This window comes from Symphalangus syndactylus, chromosome 23 (assembly GCF_028878055.3).
Source record: "Symphalangus syndactylus isolate Jambi chromosome 23, NHGRI_mSymSyn1-v2.1_pri, whole genome shotgun sequence".
In the NCBI taxonomy this organism is placed as follows: Eukaryota; Metazoa; Chordata; class Mammalia; order Primates; family Hylobatidae; genus Symphalangus; species Symphalangus syndactylus.
The window spans coordinates 44,473,316-44,492,526 of NC_072445.2; the positions used below are offsets into that span (position 1 = coordinate 44,473,316).

At 44.0% G+C, this 19,211-nt stretch overlaps 1 protein-coding gene across 11 annotated transcripts; it reads right to left on the bottom strand.

Moving 5' to 3' along the window:
• Positions 1-34: 34 nt before the first annotated feature.
• Positions 35-17,737, bottom strand: BTN3A2 (butyrophilin subfamily 3 member A2). 11 transcript variants are annotated; one of them, XM_063632760.1, is made up of 10 exons: positions 15,005-15,066; positions 14,788-14,877; positions 14,143-14,490; positions 12,454-12,735; positions 9,927-10,127; positions 9,727-9,747; positions 9,610-9,636; positions 8,618-8,664; positions 8,193-8,220; positions 35-1,113 (listed from the first exon to the last, which is right to left on the bottom strand). In XM_063632760.1, the coding sequence occupies exons 2-8, from the start codon at positions 14,870-14,872 to the stop codon at positions 8,624-8,626; spliced, it is 1,005 nt and encodes a 334-aa protein (XP_063488830.1). In that variant the 5' UTR covers positions 14,873-14,877; positions 15,005-15,066; the 3' UTR covers positions 35-1,113; positions 8,193-8,220; positions 8,618-8,623. The 11 variants fall into 11 exon arrangements, with proteins under 11 accessions (XP_063488830.1, XP_063488835.1, XP_063488827.1 ...); XM_063632765.1 differs by lacking the exons at positions 35-1,113; positions 14,788-14,877 and adding exons at positions 4,673-5,293; positions 17,697-17,737 and having other exon boundaries at positions 15,005-15,065; XM_063632757.1 differs by lacking the exon at positions 35-1,113 and adding an exon at positions 4,673-5,293.
• Positions 17,738-19,211: the final 1,474 nt, after the last annotated feature.

Here is a 19,211-nt window from a genome sequence, read left to right on the forward strand (position 1 = left end):
TTCTCAGCAGTTACTAGGTAGAATACACACACAAAAAAACCCCACAAATCTCAAGCAGCAAATAATCTTTTGGGATTATTAGGTATTTCTATTTCCTTTTTCTGTGTTTGGAAGCAAGACTTTTTTCCTTTATTTTCCTTCCTTCCTTCCTTCCTCTCTCTCTTTCTCTCTTTCCTTTCTCTTTCTTTCTTTCATATGTCTCTCTCGTGCTTTATTCTTTTTCTTTCTCTCTTGCTTTCTTCTTTCTTTTTCTTTCTTTCTTTCTTTTTTCCTTCCTTCCTTCCTTCCTTCCTTCCTTCCTTCCTTCCTCTCTCTTTCCTTCCTTCTCTTCTTTCTTTCTTTCTTTCTTTCTTTCTTTATTTCTTTCTTTCTTTCCTTCTTTCTTTCCTTCCATTCTTTTATAAAGCCTTGAGATTCCCCAAGGTGTCAGTGGCTTTGCTGGTGTTGACGAGGAGAGGGCTCTCTATGTAGAGAGTGATTTTGCTGGGGAGGAAACATGAGGAGGAAAACATAAGCCGCCGTCTTTCCAAAGCCAGAGGACTCTTGTTCAAGTTGCTGGCTTTGGAGGTTGGGCCTGGCCCGCGGGAGGCCTTGGGGGAAGCAGGCATGGCTGGAGCGGGAGGGGTAGCAAAGGAAAGGAGACAGCAGTTGCAGCGGCTGTTATGAAGGTCTTGTTGTTCATTCCAAAGCTACTGGATAAGAGGTGCTGAGAATACTGAGTGAGGATTAAAAACCCTTTCCCACGGGGAGGTGGTATTCTGGTGGAGGCAGAAGATTGAAGTGAGCAAAGACTTTCAGTTGACCTTGACCTTCTGCCAGTAGGTGGTGAGGTTAGGTCCAAGGACCACACACACACACCAGCACACATACCCTCCTTCCCACGAACATAATCCCTCCCCCACAGAATCCAATCTTGTCATTGTATAGATATCTTCCAGAATAATCTTCCCGAGGCCCAGTTGTCAATAATCCCCTCAAATGTCTAAATACTTAGTCTGGAACTGATGCAGTGGCTCACACCTATAATTCCAGCACTTTGGGAGGAGGAGGCAGGCAGATCACTTGCAGTCAGGAGTTCAAGACCAGCATGGCCAACATGATGAAACCCCGTCTCTACCAAAAAAAAAAAAAAATTAGCTGGGTGTGGTGGCACATGCCTGTAATCCCAGCTACTCAGGAGGCTGAGGCAGGAGAATGGCTTGAACCTGGGAGGTAGAGGTTAGGGTGAGCTGAGATCATGCCACTGCACTCCAGCCTGGGTGACAAAGTGAGACCCTGCCTCAAAATAAATAAATAAATAAATAAATAAATAAATAATAAAATATACATAAATAAATGCTTAGTCTGGAGGTCTCCAATTCCCTTCTGATTCAATTCAAAACTTTGCAGTTAATATGCCAGCAATGGCTCCACAGTGGCCTTGCATCACAACATTGCACTCCCTGTGGCCAGCGCTCCCTTTCCTATGCCATGCTTTTCACTTGAATTGCTTGCTCCGTCTCTGCCCCTTGAAATCCTGCCCAGCCTTCATGCCTACTTCCTCCAAGAACAACTCTGAATGTTCCTGCCCGAAGGGTTCTCAGCCTCTTCTGACACCCATATCTTTTGCTGTTACCATGTCCTGTCTTGTATTATTGTTATCCAGGTATCAACTGTGTCTTTGCTGTGACTGGAGTACCTGTTCCTTAGGACAGACTTCTGCAGGATGTGATTCTTCTCTCCTTGCAAGGCCCAGCTCTAAGCTCTGCTGTCAGCTGTTGTTCAATGCATGAGTGAAATGCTCAGGGTAAGGTCATTCCCACCACAGCATGGCCCAGTTCCTGGAATCATTCGGCACCAGAGTTCGAGAGAGAGGTGGCAGCACAATTAAGCCACTCTAGGTCAGAAGATCAAGGACCAGGAAGGAGGAACCAGTAGGTCCCTTCTGCAGAGAAAGCTCTTTGATGAGAATAAGATAAAGAAAGCCCTAAGAACTGTTTTTACTATTGAATTGACACTTGAACTGTCCCATTCTTGTACAGCAGCCTCACTCATCACCTGATGTTTCTGGATTATAATTAAAATTGGATTCTGGGTTGAGTGGCTCATGAGGGTAAATATGTCAGTATTAGAATATTCCAACCAGGACTGGGCAGCTGTTGGGAAAGGACAGAAGAGAAGGATGCAAGGGTCTAAGAGGATGGCCACCCAGGATGAGACCCAGCTTCATATTTTTATTTGAAGAAATAAGGCCCAGGGCTTTGAAGCAGCTTGTGCAAGAAGCATCCAGCTAAGCCAGGCCTCAACCTCTGCCAAAGTTGATCTGAGCAGGAGGGAAACATGTGTGTTCTGAGAAGGAAGAGGATCAGTTGGCCATGGGGTAGCTTAGAAAGAAATCAGGTTCTACTGGGGTGTGCCAGGTTAGATAGTAATGACCTAACCTAATCATACTGTGTCCTGGGAGGGAAAAAAAGACAGGAAGGGTCACTTCAGAAAGATTCTTTATGGACATAGTGTACCTGTCAATCCTGGAAGAACCAGGACCCAGAGTGAGCAATGATTCACTGTTGCTTTGCAATAAACTCCAATCTTTGAAAGTAATATGGGTGTGTCATCTCCAGCTATAGACTACTCCGAGGGGATCCGCAGGCATCTTGGCACACAGAAAATCCATTTCTACTTTGTCCTGTTCAAATTCTAGTTTCCTGACTCACAGAATCAATGAGCATATTATAATGCTTATGTAAGCTTCCAAATTTTACGACTGTCGCAATATTAACTAGTACATTTACCTTGTCTCAACAGAACAAATTTTTTCAAAGAGGAGAAATGATATTGGGCTTCTAAAAGAAACAAACATGATAAAATTGCTTAAGCTCTCCCTTTGGAGCCCTCTCTCTGCTCATCTGCTTTGGTCCTCTCTGCAATCCACCATCCTTTAGTCCACACCATGAATGGAACATTTCTTCCCACAGTTCCCATGCACATCTGCTACAGGAGTAACTGGCCATATGTCACTTGATCCTCTGGCCTAGCCTGGGTCAGTGTCCATCCTAGACCCAGTCCATGTGGTGAGGCTGCAGGGCCATGTGATATGGGCATGTATTGGAAGACAAGAGGTCACTAATGCTAAATAAATGTGGTGCAGGGAGGGCAGAGAGACCTTGAAAGGCATTCACTGTATTCTCAGAGGTGAGCCCTTATAACAGACGCTGTTGATGCCCCATTCCGTATTCTCTTGGCCTATCACAGTTTGCCAATAGCTGAGGCACAGTTTTCTGCAAAGATGACAATCTTCCCACCTCCAGTGAGAATCTCCCTTCTCCTTTGCCTGTGAGCTTTATCACACCCGTGATAGTTGCTTTTCTGCAGTTATATAGCCCAATCTTAAAGTGCATTAGAATTAACACTCCCAGGCCAACCTTCAACCAATTCAAGCAGAGGAGGATGGGAAGTGGAGATAAAGTCCCTCCCAGGCCCTGTAGTCCTTAGGAAGATTCTGAGCTATATCACACATTTCATATGGTTTCTTAGAGAGTCATAAAAGGGATTGAGCCAAGTTATGGTAACTGACTCATGAGTGAACTCTTTATCTCATTTCTCATGTAATTGGCTTTCTTTCATTTCTCAATTTATTTCTGCACTTGTGTTTCCTGGGATCACTTCCCAAATCAGTGTGCTAAGCTGAGTAGTGCCCCCCCCATCCACCCTTTGAGCTATATCCACTAAGAAGCTTATGAATAGAATGTATAACATGGCAAAATGGATCTTACACAAAATTAAAATTATGGACCTCAAAATAGAGAGATTATTCTAAACTGTCTGGGTGGACTCAGTCAAATCACAAGAGTCTTTAAAAGTAAAAGGCAGACTGAGTGCTGCGACTGATGCCTATAATCCCAGCACTTTGGGAGACCAAGGTGGACCGATTGCTTGAGCTCAGGAGTTTGAGACCAGCCTGGGCAACATGGCAAGACCCTGTCTCTACAAAAAAAATACCAGGGCATGGTGACGTGGGCCTGTGGTCTCAGCTACTTGGGAGGCTGAGGTGGGTGGATTGCTTGAACCCAGGGGACAGTTTGCAGTGAGCCAAGATCACGCCACTGCGCTTCATCCTGGGTGACAGAGGGAATCCCTGTCAACAATAAATAAAAGGAAGGGGAAAAAAGGAGAAGGTAAAAGAATCAGAGTGATACAATGGAGAAAAAGAACTAGGAGAGGAGCCTCAATGTACTGTTGCTGCTTTGAAGATGGAGGAAGGGAGCTGAGAGTCAGAGTGCGGCAGCCTCTAGAAGTGGATACAGTCCCTAGCTATAAACAAGGAAACAACTGAGACCTCATTCCTGTAAATGAAAGGAACTGATTCTGCCAACGATCTGAATAAGCAAGGAAATAGATTCTTCCTTAGAGACTCCAGAAACGAATCCAGCCTGCAGACACCTTGATTCTAGCCTGGTGAGATCCCTGTGGGACTTCTCACCTACAGAACAGTGAGATAATAAATTTGTGTTGCTTTAAATCTATGAATTTCTGGTAATTCAGATAGCAGCAATAGAAAATGCATCCAATAAGGATTTTCTGAAAATGCTGCAGTGAGGTAAACTGAAACTGTGGTGAGTACAGCGGGTGTGCAGACGACTCTACTGTGCTGAGTAGACACCACAGTCTAGAAAAAGCCAAGTTGAAGAGTAAGCATTATTAACACATTTATTGAACAACTAGAACTTGACAAGCACTTGCCCAGTAGAGGGGATACAGTGGTGAGCAATAATAGAGATAATAATGAGGAGCAGTTTTCCCTAGCAGGCAGCAGTTGAAAGGAATATGGGTTTAACATCCACCAATGACCAGGAGTGGACAGATCCTTTTCCAGGAGACTGAGTCCATAGCGGGATTAAAAACATCCCTGTAATTCTTCCAGCTTCCTTCATCCAAATTACCTACATCACAGAGAATCTTTAGGGTATTTGCTCTGCCTGGAAATCTTGACTGTAGGAAGCCTTGCTCTGGCTGCACGATCACTTATCACATTCGTTGGGTGGGCACACATCTGTGCCCCATTATTAACTGAGTGTGGCCTCTAGTCTCTTTCAAAGTCACATGCCCTGTGGGAACTGCGACGTTATTCTCTCAACCGAGACACTCTGCAGAGCCAATCCAAGGAGTGCTGGGTCTAAGGCTCTGATAATCAGCTGGGAAGGAGTCATAGGGGTCTTAACTCCACAACCACCTACAATCATCTTGATCCTGGAGCTGTCCTGGGAAGGGAACCTCAGGGCCACATGTGGGTTCTTCCCATGCGGGAAAAATCAGGCTGGAAAAGAATGGGCAATTGGCCAGGGACTGAAGCTGAACATCTCCCAACTGCACAAATTACTGTATGAGTTATGTAAGCTACTTAATGTTGCTCTGCCTCAGCTTCCATACTTGCCAAATGAGACTACCTGACAGGGTGTTGTGAGGATTTAAAGGAGTGACACCCACCAAAGCTCATAACACAGCACTCAGAACATTTTAATTTCTCCATTAATGTTAGTTATTGTTGTTCAGATCCTAGCTCTGTTATTCACTATTCATGTCTGCCTTGTAAAGTCAATACACTTTTCTACACCCCAGTTTCCTTATCTGTATAAAGGGGACAATAAGGTGGCACGAAACTCAAACAACTGTTCTATGGAATAATCGAATGAATATCAGTAAAGTGCTTCAGTGTGTGCCTGTAGCTTATGGTTCTGATTGGTTGTTGTGGAGGGTGAGACCCTTAGCTCCAGGCTGGGCAGGGAGAAGCAGAGATGTTACTTCAGCCTGAGGCTCCCCACTTTCATTAGCTAAGCCCGGGGTCACTGGTGTCTCCAGGGAATGATCAGGCACCAGGTCGGGATCGGGGGACCTCTCTACTTTTGGTATTGGGCAAATGGTCAGGGCCGTGGGCTCCAAGGTCAAAATTCTGAATACAGGATACAGAGGCTCAGAGAAAGAGGCGTGCAGAAATGTGTAGATATGAGATCCATCCGTGGCATTGTAGAAGAAGATGTCTCCAGTCTCACAGTCCAGGAAGATCCCCACTTTCCTAGAGGGCTCAGGAAGTTTCAGGTTGGTTTTGGACTCAGTGAGAGCCTGAAACTTACGCCCATCAGTCAGCCCCATAGTCCAGTATCCATTCTCTGGTGTCATTTTGACCCAAACTTTTTTCCTCTCCACGTTCTTACTACACACTCCAATATGCCACTCTTTTCTGTCCCCCACTTCCACCTCCCAGTAATGTCTCCCTGACATGAAGCTTTCACAGCCAAGCACACAGTAACGCCATTCAAATCTCTCAGGGTTGTCTGGTAGGTCATGGGGCGCCTCAGCATGCTGTACACTCCTCTGGTCCTCAGAAACAAGGAGGATGGCATTTGCCATGTCTGGATCCAGAATCACATCTGCTGCAGAGAGTTTGAGGAGGTGTCCATGGGGTCAGCCATTTTTCTTGGATTTAAGAGCCACAGCATGCAAGGCTTGGGCCATGCTGAGGGGGTCCTTCCAGAACCCGGAGTCCCTAGCCTGCCCTGAATGTGATTCTCTCATCAATGTCATTGGTGAAAGCCCCAGGGGTCTTGTGACCAGAGGGGAAATGAAAGTAAGGTCAGTATCTGCCTAACCCAATACCCTGATGCAGCCCCAAGAAGCAACAAGGATCCTCTTTCTACATTTTTGTTGTTTCCCTCCCCACACTGATTCTGCCCACTGATGCTTTATACTGAGAGGTTAATTTTCTTTTTTTTTCTTTTTTTTCTTGAGACAGAGTCTCGCTCTGTCTCCCAGGCTGGAGTGCAGTGGCGTGATCTCGGCTCACTGCAAGCTCCGCCTCCCGGGTTCACACCATTCTCCTGCCTCAGCCTCCCGAGTAGCTGGGACTATAGGCGCCCACCAGCACGTCCGGCTAATTTTTTATTATTATTATTATTTTTTTTGTATTTTTAGTAGAGATGGGGTTTCACCGTGTTAGCCAGGATGGTCTCGATCTCCTGACCTCGTGATCCGCCCTCCTTGGCCTCCCAAAGTGCTGGTATTACAGGCATGAGCCACTGCGCCCGGCCCTCAGAGGTTAATTTTCAATCTTTACTCGACCACTCATGAGCTAAATGAGTTCCCCTTTTCTGCAGTCTATTTTTCCAAACATCCAGTTTATTTAACAAGGTGGAGCCTCATCTAAAGCATTTCCTCACCTGAAAAATGGGGATAAACATATGAATCTCTAGCGCTGTAGAAGGCAATCATGTTATTTACTCAGCCCACAGCAGGCCATGAAGGAAGCTCCTGATCTTCCTGATAGCTGCAAGGCCGTCTCTGTGCTGGGCTCTAAGTGGTGCCTTATATGTCCCAGATTCACTCTCCACCCTTCAGCTTTCTCCACCCTCTTCTAGACCCCAGGAATCTGTCCTCTATGCACAGTGCCACTGGGCTCCCTAGTCCTCTGGTTTGCTGTTGGGTTTGGCCAATGGGAGGCCCTGATAGAAGATTAGAAGGAGAAAGGAGAGATACCGTTTAATTTCCTGCTTCTTCCCTGCCAGCAGCAGCTGGTGCTGCTCTAACAAGGCCTGATGACTCTTCTCAGGAATCCCCCTCTTTGAGCTACCTTTTTCTCTGGGTTCCAGTAATTGCCTCCCCTTCCTAGGCCTCCCAGGCTAGGGGTGGAGACAGCTCCCCACTGTTGGGAACTATGGGGGCACAGCACTTTTCCTTGTTGCTTTCCCTTAACCCTCCTTTCTGGAAACCTTGTTTAACTGCCCAGTTTGAACTCACCATCTATTTCTTGCTAGGTTTCTGCCAAGCATGTTCATTATTCCTTCAGTCTTCACCTCAACCCCCAAGAAAAACAGATTGCAATCATCATCTAAAAATGTGGAGGCCAAAGCTTGGAAGCATTAAATCCTTTGAGGAGATACAGGCAGTAGGTGGCATGAGAAGCCTGGGTCATGCCACAAGGACAAAGTTCTCTGGGCAGGCATTGCTTCCTCTCCTTGGCATTTCCATCCTCACTCTCCCTGCAGTATTACTCAGTGTGTGTCTCCTTCCCCTCACCTCCACCCTTTATGCATCTTCCTACCCAGGAAGGAAGTCAAGGGAACTTTTCTGCTCCAAATCACAAGAGTTGGAGAAGAAAAAAAGGAAAAAGGAATATAGTCCCTCAGGTTGTTGGTCCAGGGAGCATGCAGTGATTTACTCACCAGGCTTGAAGAGGGCCATTTTTCCATTCTGAAAGAACGAGACAGAGATAAGAAAAAGGTCAGTATTTTTGTACTTTTCCCCACTCAATTCTCCTCTCACTACATGTTTTCTCTCCTTTTCTTCAGAGTCTCTTCCAGGGTCCAGCTTCCCTCCTCTACAGCTCTGATGGATCAGAGGTGGCACCTTCTCAAAAATGTCAGGCTTGGCTCCCTGTGTCATGGGGGGTGCAGGATGCATGGCCAGGCTTTGCAAGGGGGTGTGCAGGATCAGCAGTTTCTCAGAGGCTCCAGAAAAGCAGAGGTGAACCCCCACCACACAGAAATTGAGTCTTTAGATTAGATCTAATTAATCCAGCTGAGAACATCCATGGGTCACAGCAGAGAAAAGGTTGAAATATTCAGGGCACGTGACCCAGCAAACTTACAGAGCATCAGGCTGACTTATTGGTATCGGACAACGACTCCTCTCCACCTACAATGAAACAAAGGTAGAAGTATCACCAGAACTCTGCCTTTTCTGTGTTGGCCCCTTCCCCTTCTTTTTGCATCCATCTATTCTTTTTTTTTTTTTTTTTTTTTTACCATCCCACCCTTTCCCATGGTCTCCATCTGCAGGTACAATTCTTTCTTCTCTTCTTCTTAATATCAAGTCTGGGAACATCAGTTGAATGCTAGTGGCAGGGCAGGCACTGTGAGAGTTCCTTCCCAATAGGGTCCAGCTCATCTGTTTTGAATCCGTACCTGGGCATAGGTGTCACCATGTCTATATGTGTATGCCTAGGAGTACAAGATTCATCCTTCTCCATCTGTATTACTTCCTACCTTGCTCTAAAAAGAATTTGGGAATTTAATGAGCAATTTCAGGGACTAGTTTTTGAAAGCAGTTATGATCAATCTGTACCAACTGAGCCACTGTAGCTACTCCTCTTTATCAGACACACTTTTCTCCCTCCCTCTCTCTTTTCTGATTTTCTTATTTCTTAAATCTTCCATTCTTGTTTTCCTTTCAACAGCCTCTATCGCTTCTCAGCCTTTTGGCTAAGATCAAGTGTAACAGCCTCTAGATTATGGGAAACAACAACTAAGTTTCCTGCCATAGAAAATGCACCTCACCCTTCTCTTCCCTCTTCCTTTTGAAGTGTATCCCTGGATATTCCTCAGTGCTTTTTAGAGCTTAAGAGTCTGTAGCCCCCAGCACAAAAAGATTGAAGACCTCTTTTTTTTTTTTTTTTTTTTTTTTTTCTAGAGAGAAAAAGCACTGGGTGGTTTCTGCAAAGAGCCACACTTGTTTTCTTTTTCTGGGTAAAGGGATCCAAGACCACTTTTCAACCCTGGGCTATGACTTACGGGCTGGAAAATAACAAAGCAGAGAGAGAGTAATAGATTTGAATTCAGAGAAAATGTCAAAGCCACTCACGAGTCAAGTACTGGACTTTTTTCCTCTCTGCAATGGAATGAACAGGGAAGAGTCATCAAGGTGCTCAAAGAGAGGATAGAAAGACATGTCTGGGTCTCTGGGGGAATGGTAACTTACTGAGTTCCTCCTGGAGGCTCTCTGGAAAATAACAAAAAAAAAAAAAAAAAAAAAAAAATAGATGAACCGTTATGGGTGAGGTGGGTGTTTCAGGAAATAAACCTTAAACATGATGCAGTGCCAGGGTTGGGGAGAGAGGTGAGGTTTTCAGGCTGGGGCATGCAAACCAGGAGCTTAGATTATCTGCTCGCGTTGGATACCTCTTAGGCTTATTTCCTGCTGTGTTGCAGCATATCCCATTTCTTTCATCTCTTGCTCGCTTTCTATCTCACTGGACAGAGCAGTTATTTCCTTCTGTTGTCTCCACAAGAAGTAACTGGCTCCAGCGAGAAGCAGCAGCAAGATAGGCAGGGTCCCTGCCAGGGCTGTGATCCAGGGCTGGGCGCTCCTGAAGAAGGGGTCTGTGAAAAGGAGAGCTGTGGGTCATGGGCGCTGGTGCACTCAGCCTCCCCAGCCTGCAGCGCCCCAAGCTTTAGCTACTCAGCCCAGGTCGGTGGCGGGGAATCTATCTCATGAGGTTAAATAAGGATTCTCTCCCTAAAGTCTCAGAGGACTATAGATAAGACTTTGGTAAACCCTCACTACAAGCTACTACTATTACTTATCTTGAGATGTCTGCCTCTCACGTGGAAAGTAACTTGAGCAAAGTCATACACATTTTTTTCTAAATATTTTTTCAATAGGTAACACATTTACATCATTCAAAACTACATACACATAAAGTCACTTAACTGTCTCATCCACCCAGTCCTCCCTCCCTCCATGTATTAACTTCTCCTTAGTCCGCTTAATATGATGCTTAGGAACATAACCTGTGGAGTCAGAGGGCATGGGTTTCAATGCTGGCTCCCCCACGTGACTAGCAGTGTGATGTTGGACTACTTACATAACCTCTTTGTTTGTAGTGGCCTAATCTACTAATGTAAAATGAGGGTAATGATAATACCTATTTCCTGAGGTTAGAAGAATTGAATTAATACTTATAAAGTACTTGATGTACAGTGAGTGTTACAAAATTGCTTGTTGAAGTTTAAAAATGTAAACTAAATAATCCAGTCGAGAACTAAAAAGAAGTAAATTAAAATATATTCTTATTTTTCCTCTTGTTTAAACTAAAAATAGCATTCTATACACGTCCCTCTGCATCTTGCTTTTTCTGTGTAAAGTGTATCTTGGAGATCTTTCCATATTAGTATAAAGAGAATTACTCCTTTTTCCTTTTACAAATTGGGCAGTATTCCCTTGTATGGAAGTTCCCTGGCAGTGAACATCTGCACAGTTTTCTAACCTTGTGCAATAGTAATCAGTGCTATAAGAAACCTTTTACAGGCCGGTTGCAGTGGCTCACGCCTGTAATCCCAGCACTTTAGGAGGCTGAGGCGGGTGGATCACTTGAGGTCAGGAGTTCGAGACCAGCCTGGCTAACATGGTAAAACCTCGTCTCGACTAAAAATACAAAAATTAGCTGGGTGTGGTGGCACATGCTTGCAATCTCAGCTACTTGGGAGGTTGAGGCAGGAAGATCACTTGAACCTGGGAGGCGGAGGCTGCAGTGAGCCGAGATTGCACCACAGCACTCAAGCCTGGGCAACAGAGTGAGACTCTGTCTAAAAAAAACCAAAAAAACACAACGAAAAACAGAAACCTTTTACATGGATCATCTCATACAAATGCAAGCTTATCTATCAGATAAATTCCTAGAAGTGGAAGTTTGGATCGATAAGTATGTAGTTTGGATAGATATTGCTATAAATCTCCCAACAGAGGTTGACCTAATGCACACCAAAAATACAGCAAGTTATATGAGCAAATGACTGAGAGTCACTGCCTTCCTACATTCCTGTGAGAATCATGTATTATAAGCCAAAGCAGTTTTCATTTTTGCAAATATCATAAGTGAAAAATTATTTCATATGTTTACCCAGTGAGTGAGAATGAGCACCCTTTTGTGAGTTATTTCCTTTTCTGTGAATTGATAATTCATGGGCTTTGTTAACATTTTTTTTACTAGGTTTTTATTTTATTTTATTTTATTTATTTTTTGAAACAGAGTCTCACTCTGTAATCCAGGCCGGAGTGCAGTGGTCTGCTCTCACTCACTGCAACGTCTGCCTCCTGGGTTCAAGTGATTCTTGTGCCTCCGCCTCCTGAGTAGCTGGGATTAGAGGTGCACACCACCACACCTGGCTAATTTTTTGAATTTTTAGAAGAGATGGAGTTTCACCATGGCCAAGCAGGTCTCAAACTCCTGGCCTCAAAGATCTGCCTACCTCGGCCTCCCAAAGTGCTGGGATTACAGGCGTGAGCCACCATGCCTGGCCAAACTTTTTACTAGGTTTTTAGAATCTCCTTCTGATTCAAGGAGATCAGCTCTTTCTCTATGATACGAGTTTGTAAATATATATATATATATATATATATATATATATATATATATAACCATTTTGTCATTTGACGTTATATAAGGAGCTTATCTTAATGTTTTTCCCTCAATTCCCATTGCCTGTCATACTTTCTGGCAGATAGGAAATGTTCAGAAAATGTTTGTGTTATGAACACCTTTATGGAGGAAAGAAGCTCCCCTGGCACAAAGAGGGGCCTCCAGGTCTGTGCTTTGGGCCTTATATTCAGTGCAGAGACCCAGGTTGACCACAGATATTAACACATCTCCCTTCATTCAACTGCCACAGCTCAGCTCAGAAAACCTGAGGCCAAACAGGTACTGACCTGCGATGGAAATGCTGGCTGTCTTTTCCAGGCTGAGGAGGGAATTTCTGATGATGCAGGATACACCCTCCCCGGAGCCGCCTCTCATGATCACAGATGCTGCTACTGCGTATAGGCCCACTCCGTCTGCAACTACAGGTGCTTCCACAGCCGGGATGTTCTCTCCCTTGGCGTCACTCCACTGTATTTGGGGTTGGGGATACCAGCCGGCGGACCTGCACTCCAGATGGATCCCTCCATCCTCATAACCCTTCACTTCGACGTGAAGATTAGAACCCAGTGCTGTGGAAGGATAATTTGGCCTAAATTCTGGATAGCCCCTGTATTAGGGAGGGTCTCAATGGGAATCAATATCAGACTCAGATTTGATAATTCAAGAGAGATTTCATTCAGGAGCTGTTTACAAAAGTGTGGTCATGATGAGGGGAAAACTGAATTTGCTAGTGCAGTATCCCAGAGTCAGAAACAGTGGGGCTATTCCCACCCACCCCAATTACCAGAGGGAGGAGGAGAGGAAGCTGTTTTGAATACATAAAAGAAGAGATTCATGCATTGAGGACTTCCTTTAGAGGAGCTGTTACTTCAGCAAGGCAATGCAGCCAGCCTGAGGGTAACCTGCAGTAAGGAAGCCAGGGAATAAGCACCCAGATTTCTTCCTCTTCTCTTCCTCCTACGATTATCTGCTATAGATCCCCTTAAACCAAACCCAACCAGAAGCCACAGGGCAAGGGATTGCACTGAGAAAGAGAAAAGCTGTCCCAACATACGGAAACTGACACTGGGTCTCCGTGTCATCCTGTTGAACATAAGCAATTTCACAGAACACAGACAATGGCACTTTGTGACTATGATGGATCATGGGAAAAGCAATACCACCCCACATCATATGTGAGCATAGAGAAAAACATGAACATTGTCCATACCACAGCAGTGACCAAACATCCCCCATCAGCAATGAGGGATTGCTGCCCCTTCATCAATTACAGCTTTAGTCTCACCCTACTCTCCTTCCTCCTACATAAGATTGATTAAGGCTCTCACTCACAGAATTAACCTGCCCACACCTTCCTGATGGAATCTCATCCAGAGCGGAGGACTAAGTTTATAAACTCCCCCTGCCCCAATCTCCTAACACAAGCCCAAATTGTATACCAAGTCTGCTCTAATACCTTCTTACTGAGACCCCGCCACAGCTCCCCATGATGTGTGTTTTTCCTCACTGCAACAAGTAAGAAATACAGCTACTTCTACTACAGGAGTATTCCTGGAGATGGCTAGTTGGAAAACACTGGCAGCAGATACAGTCACTATTCCACCTCCCAGGGCCCATGGTAGTGTGCACTTGGAGACACAACAGAAGCCATCTGTTACACAACCAAACTAAAATGACTGTGTACCAGTCACTGAAGAGATGGTTTCTTATGCCTCCTATCCCTCGTCCTTCACTTCCCTTATATCTCTGGTGGCCAGAGGAAAGTTCTTTACTTGAGCATGTAGGGTACAGCAGGAATTCTTCCTAAAGGAAAACCTGTGTCTTTCTCAAGGACCTCAGAGAAGCTAAGTTGGAAGGCAGTGCAGGCAATTGCTAGTGAGCAGCCACGAGTGTCTGCAGTGCTTTTGGAAGAGGGACTCTGCATCTGCTCTAGATCCTACAGAGAAATGTTCTCAGAACAAAACCTAGAGGCTCACCTGCAACCTTCAGCTCCACCAGGGCTTTTTCATAGAAGTCACCATCTTGGAAATAGCACAAGTACTTTCCACTGTCAGAGGCTGTGACATTGTGTATTCGGAGAGCAGCCTTCCCTGCAGTGATGCCATCCCGTAGAATCGAAGTTCTCCCTCGATACGGTGCACTCTGCCTGTCTTCCACTTCCTTTCCATCTGCATACACGTTCACCACCTGCCTTAGGCTGGAACTCACCCACCTCAGCTCCATGGTCTCTGCACTCATGGTCGGGAACAGGTGACAGGGCAGATCAGCATCTTCACCCACCATGGCCAGGATGGGCCCAGAGGGTCCAAGCACAGAAAACTGAGCTGTCAGCACAAGGGGGAAGCTCCATCAGAGGGTTTTGGAGTTGGGGTCATGAGAGGAAGGGTGCTTCTCAGACAGGGAAGGCGAGATACAGAGATCCTAGAGGGGAACACAATCCTAACAGAAGGACCATTTGTCTCTTTGTGACAGGTGATCCTTCAGGTTGGGATGGACTTCCAGGTATGGGAATGAGTTAAAGCTTCTAAGAGGGCATTTAGGTAATTGTCTGCTTAATTAGGTAATTGAGATAATTGTCTGCTTCAGAAACATAAATGTGGAATCGTGGAATCATTCCTTACCTGAGCAAGGAGTGAGCAGCTGGACCAAGAAGAGGGAGACATGAAAGTTGAGCAGAAGGAAGGCCAGGGAACTTGCCATTTTCATCTATGCTGCATATCAAGAGACACCAGAAGGTGTGGGACAGACACTATGGCCTGGAAGAAGCTTTAGGATTCTGCATGGAAATGTCCACTTCCCCAGGGCTAACTCAAGTATGGTGACCAAAGAAGATCTTACCTCTGCCAAAAATGTCTGTCCTTGAATGTCTTTACCTTTGAGTTCCAGTATAGAAAACCATCTGTAAAAATAATATCTGTTATCTGATCAGGAAATCTCTGACTCTACTGCATTCAAATATTAAAATATTCAGAATCCTATCACTTCCCCACACTTCCCTTGCCAGGTCCAAGCTTCCATCATCCCCCTCTGATTCATGAAGAACCCTCTTCACTGGATTCCCTGGTTCCGCCCTTGTTCAGCTCTGTGGGTGTCCAACACTGTGGACTCCTCAAGTGTCAAACTCTTGGCCATTACCACGGTCAACTTATGGCCTGGTGGCTCCTGGTGGGATCCAGGCAGACTGCCTGGCAGAGGCTCTGAAGTCAGTCAGGGGCTGAACCCACCACGTTTAATCACAAAGATTTTGATTAGGAGAGCTTTGAATAAGACCAGGCCTTACTCATCTTTTCTTTCTTCCCTTCATAAAGTTATTCAACAAGTATTTACTGAGCACCCACAATGGGCTGGACCCACTGTGGTAGAGTGAGGGACACAAAGAGGGTAGACAGTAGGTAAAGGCTCTACAAGTCACAAGCTTGATGATCTCCGTCATGGGACAAAACCATTTAAACTTTAGTTACTCAAAAATATCAAGTACGAGACTTAGAATGTTCACAATTGGCCCAGCAATTTCACTTCCTGATGCTCACTTCAGCAAAGTACTTGCATGAATGCAGAGAGAAGCCTCTGTGAGAATGACACTGCAGCACTATTTTTAAAGTATAAAAGTGGTAACCAACTGAACTAGCCACCCACAAGAGACTGGTTAGAGGAATGATGGCTCATCCCTATGAGGAAATTCAATGCAGCAGTTAAAAAGAGTGATTTAATGTCACTAGCCTGGATAATGGAGATATACTAAGTGATCAAAAAGCACCTTGCAGAACTCTACTAATGATTCAATTGAAAAACAAAAGCAAAGCTATACATTTCTGCATGGCTATATATGTAAATGCCTGAAAAAGTCTAAAATGATGGATGCTAAACTGAAGATCGGCGGTTAAGTGAGTGAAAGGACACTTTGGCCTTTTGCTTCCTTTACTTTTAAAATTATTGGAATGCTTTAAATTTAAAATGTTCATGTATTAGTTAATAACTAATAATTATTATAAGGAATAATAGTGACTGGAACATATTAGCTGCTCAGTAAATACTAACTCCTCAACAGTTTCTCCCAAAACAAAGGAGCATGAGGCCTGCAGCCATAATACCAGCTGCTGTGGGTCTGGGAATGGCCTCTGAGAACAAGGTCTGCAGATGGAGGTGGGGAGAGATGCAGAGGAAGCAAGGGAACAGAGGTCTGTGCAGCTGGTCATGCTCCACCCCTGCCTGGATCTTGCACCCACCATCAGACTAAACATTATATTTCACCACATCTTCTGCTCCTTGAAACTGCTCTTTATGCTCCTAAAGAAAAGGAGGTATTATTATTATTAGTCCCTAAACTAAAAATTTCTCTGCTGTCCTCAGAGGGAGAACTTTTATTTTTTAGGTTATTTATTATTTATTCTTTCTACTATAGACAATTTTGCCAAAGAAAAAAATATAAAGGAATAAAACCTTAAATACTCTGTAGTTATAATCATCTACTTTGCTAATGGAAGTGAAAATGTTTCTGGAAGCATTTGGCCATGTACGCATGGCAAGTGCCTTTAAAATGTTGTATTATTTGCCCCCAAAATTCCAACTATAAAAGTTAGTGTTGAAGAAAAAAATTTAGAGATTGATGCAAATATTTATGGTTAAGGCTGTTCAATCTAGTAAAATCTACAGTAACAAAATGTAGAAACTGAAAAATCCAAAATAAAGAAAGAGTTTTAAAAATAATTCGTGTTTTTTATTTGTTTGTTTGTTCTTTTTCTTCTTTAGGAGCGGCTTTCTGAGTCAGAGTAGGCTCACAGAGACTCCCAATAATTATATATTCATACAATGTAGTAGCTTGTAGCCATGGGAAAGCATGCTTTAGGTTTTGGGGAAATGATGAATGGAAAGAAAACCAAGTACTATCCCTAAAAGATACCAAAAATGGTTTAAGGATCCAGTGTTATTAAAATTATAAAGAATTTCACTTAATTAAAATTATGATTCCTAATGGTTATATGGAACATGTTTTATGACTGAATCACGCATTGTTTGTCTATTCCCCACCTGTTGAATATGTATGTTGGTTCAGATTTTACTATATTATAAATACTTCTGTAATAAACACATTTACATATAAATCTATGAGGCACATCTCTTTTTTTTTTCCTTCTTCAGAATCTCTTAGAATAGATGCCTTGAGTTGGCCAGAACAGATTTTAAGGGGTTTTTGTTTGTTTGTTTGTTTGCCCTTTTCTGACCACAATACGTTAAGAACATGCAGTTGGAATATTTCTTCATTCATGTTGTCTCCCTTTCCTTCCACTAAATCCCAACCTCTGCAGTTCCTTATACTTTGCAGTACTTCTCCCGTCTTCCCACGTGCTCATATGTGCATGTGCGGATGTGCGCATGTACACACAGACACACACACACACACACACACAGGCACCGCACCCCTTTCTCTGGGCGAGTACTCTCCCTGCATGCCCACTCACCACTCTCAGCGATTCAGCCCCACTCCTCCCAGGCGTTGTAGCCCAGGCTCTAATCAATTTCCTGTACTTACCCCTTGGTATTCCCATCGGAGAATCAGAGCCCACAGAATAAAGATGGTCAATCAATAATTCTCCATTCTTTCTATTATGGCTTAGCCTCTCATCTGGAAGAAAGGAAAAAGAGAAAGCAAAAATTGTCTTCTCACCGTGAGAAACAGTAAGAGTCGCTCTTTGGAAGAGTTAGTTTTTTGATTGGCTCAGAGGTGATGTTTTTCATCAGTTGCTGGGCAGAAACCACTGAGGAAGGTTGAAATGAAAACTGAAAGTACATTGAATTGCACACGTTGAGGAAAAACTCCAGCCCTACCTCCCTTAGTGTTTGTGTTTCTGTGTTTATCTATTTGAATCATTCTTGTGCGTGGATGTATATAAGTATTTCTTTATATTCACCTGTCTCGTGTCTTTTATATCGTAATAGAAATATTAGCAGAATGGAGTAGGAAAATAAAAAAATTTAATGTGCAAAGAGAAGAAGATGTGCACTAATTAAGATGCTTCTGTGGCAGTTTGCTTGCATGTAGATAGATACGTAGAAGAGGAGGATCTTTTTTACAGAGCCAAATAAAGGTATGAATGGAAAGAAAATGAGACACACTGCACCTCTTTAAGAACTTCTGGCATTTAGGCTTAGGATATGTTATCAAATAATATTATTTTTCTGGTTTCCAGAGGCAGTGCTGCTTGACATTGTTTTACCTTTCCCAGGAAATTCTTAGTGCAGATCTTTCTGAGCATCTTCATTCACCCTCAGCTCCTGGTTTGTGCTATATTGTATTTTCTTGGGTATTTGTTTCTCACGCTGCCAGTGGAGTACATATTCTCTGAAGCTAGACACTCCACAGGCTGTGGTCTCTCTAAGGCTCATTTCCTGTACACCATCTCTGTAAGGAGTTTATGGGACAATCTGGTTCTCCCTGTGGCTTAAGACCTCAAAACACACTTTTTTGGGCTGCAAGCCAGAAAGCTCCTAGAGCTAATATGTGACTGGAGCTGATGGGATTTGGTTATATTGCAATAGTTTAAATTTAGGCTGTGTGGTATCTGCTTGAGATGGCTGGTTGCTTCTGCAGCGTGCATGCCCCCTTCTTCTCAGTGATAAGGCCTAATTTTCTGGGGTACTGCATCCTGCTCTTCCCCCTTGTAAATAGTGCAGGCCAAGGGACTAAGTTGGAGCCAATGGTTTGTAGATGAAAGTTGTGGGCTTGTACTTCTCCCAGAAATCCTTCAAAGGGAGGCCAAAATAGCTGGGAGTGTGAGGGTACCCTCTTCCTACTTCCTTCTTCCTCTTGCCTAGAACATGGACTTTGGACCTGGAGGTGCAGTAGCCCACCCTGGGACCATGAGGCAGCCCTGAGGTTGGACGCCACACACTGGGACAGCAGAGAATGAAGTCAGAAGCAGGCTGGGGCATGAATGACATATCTGAGGTGCCAGATCAGCCCTGGACTGTCACCATCTAAATTTATTAAAAATTTATTAAAATTTTTATTTATTAAAATATTTTTATTAAAATTTAGTAAAATTAT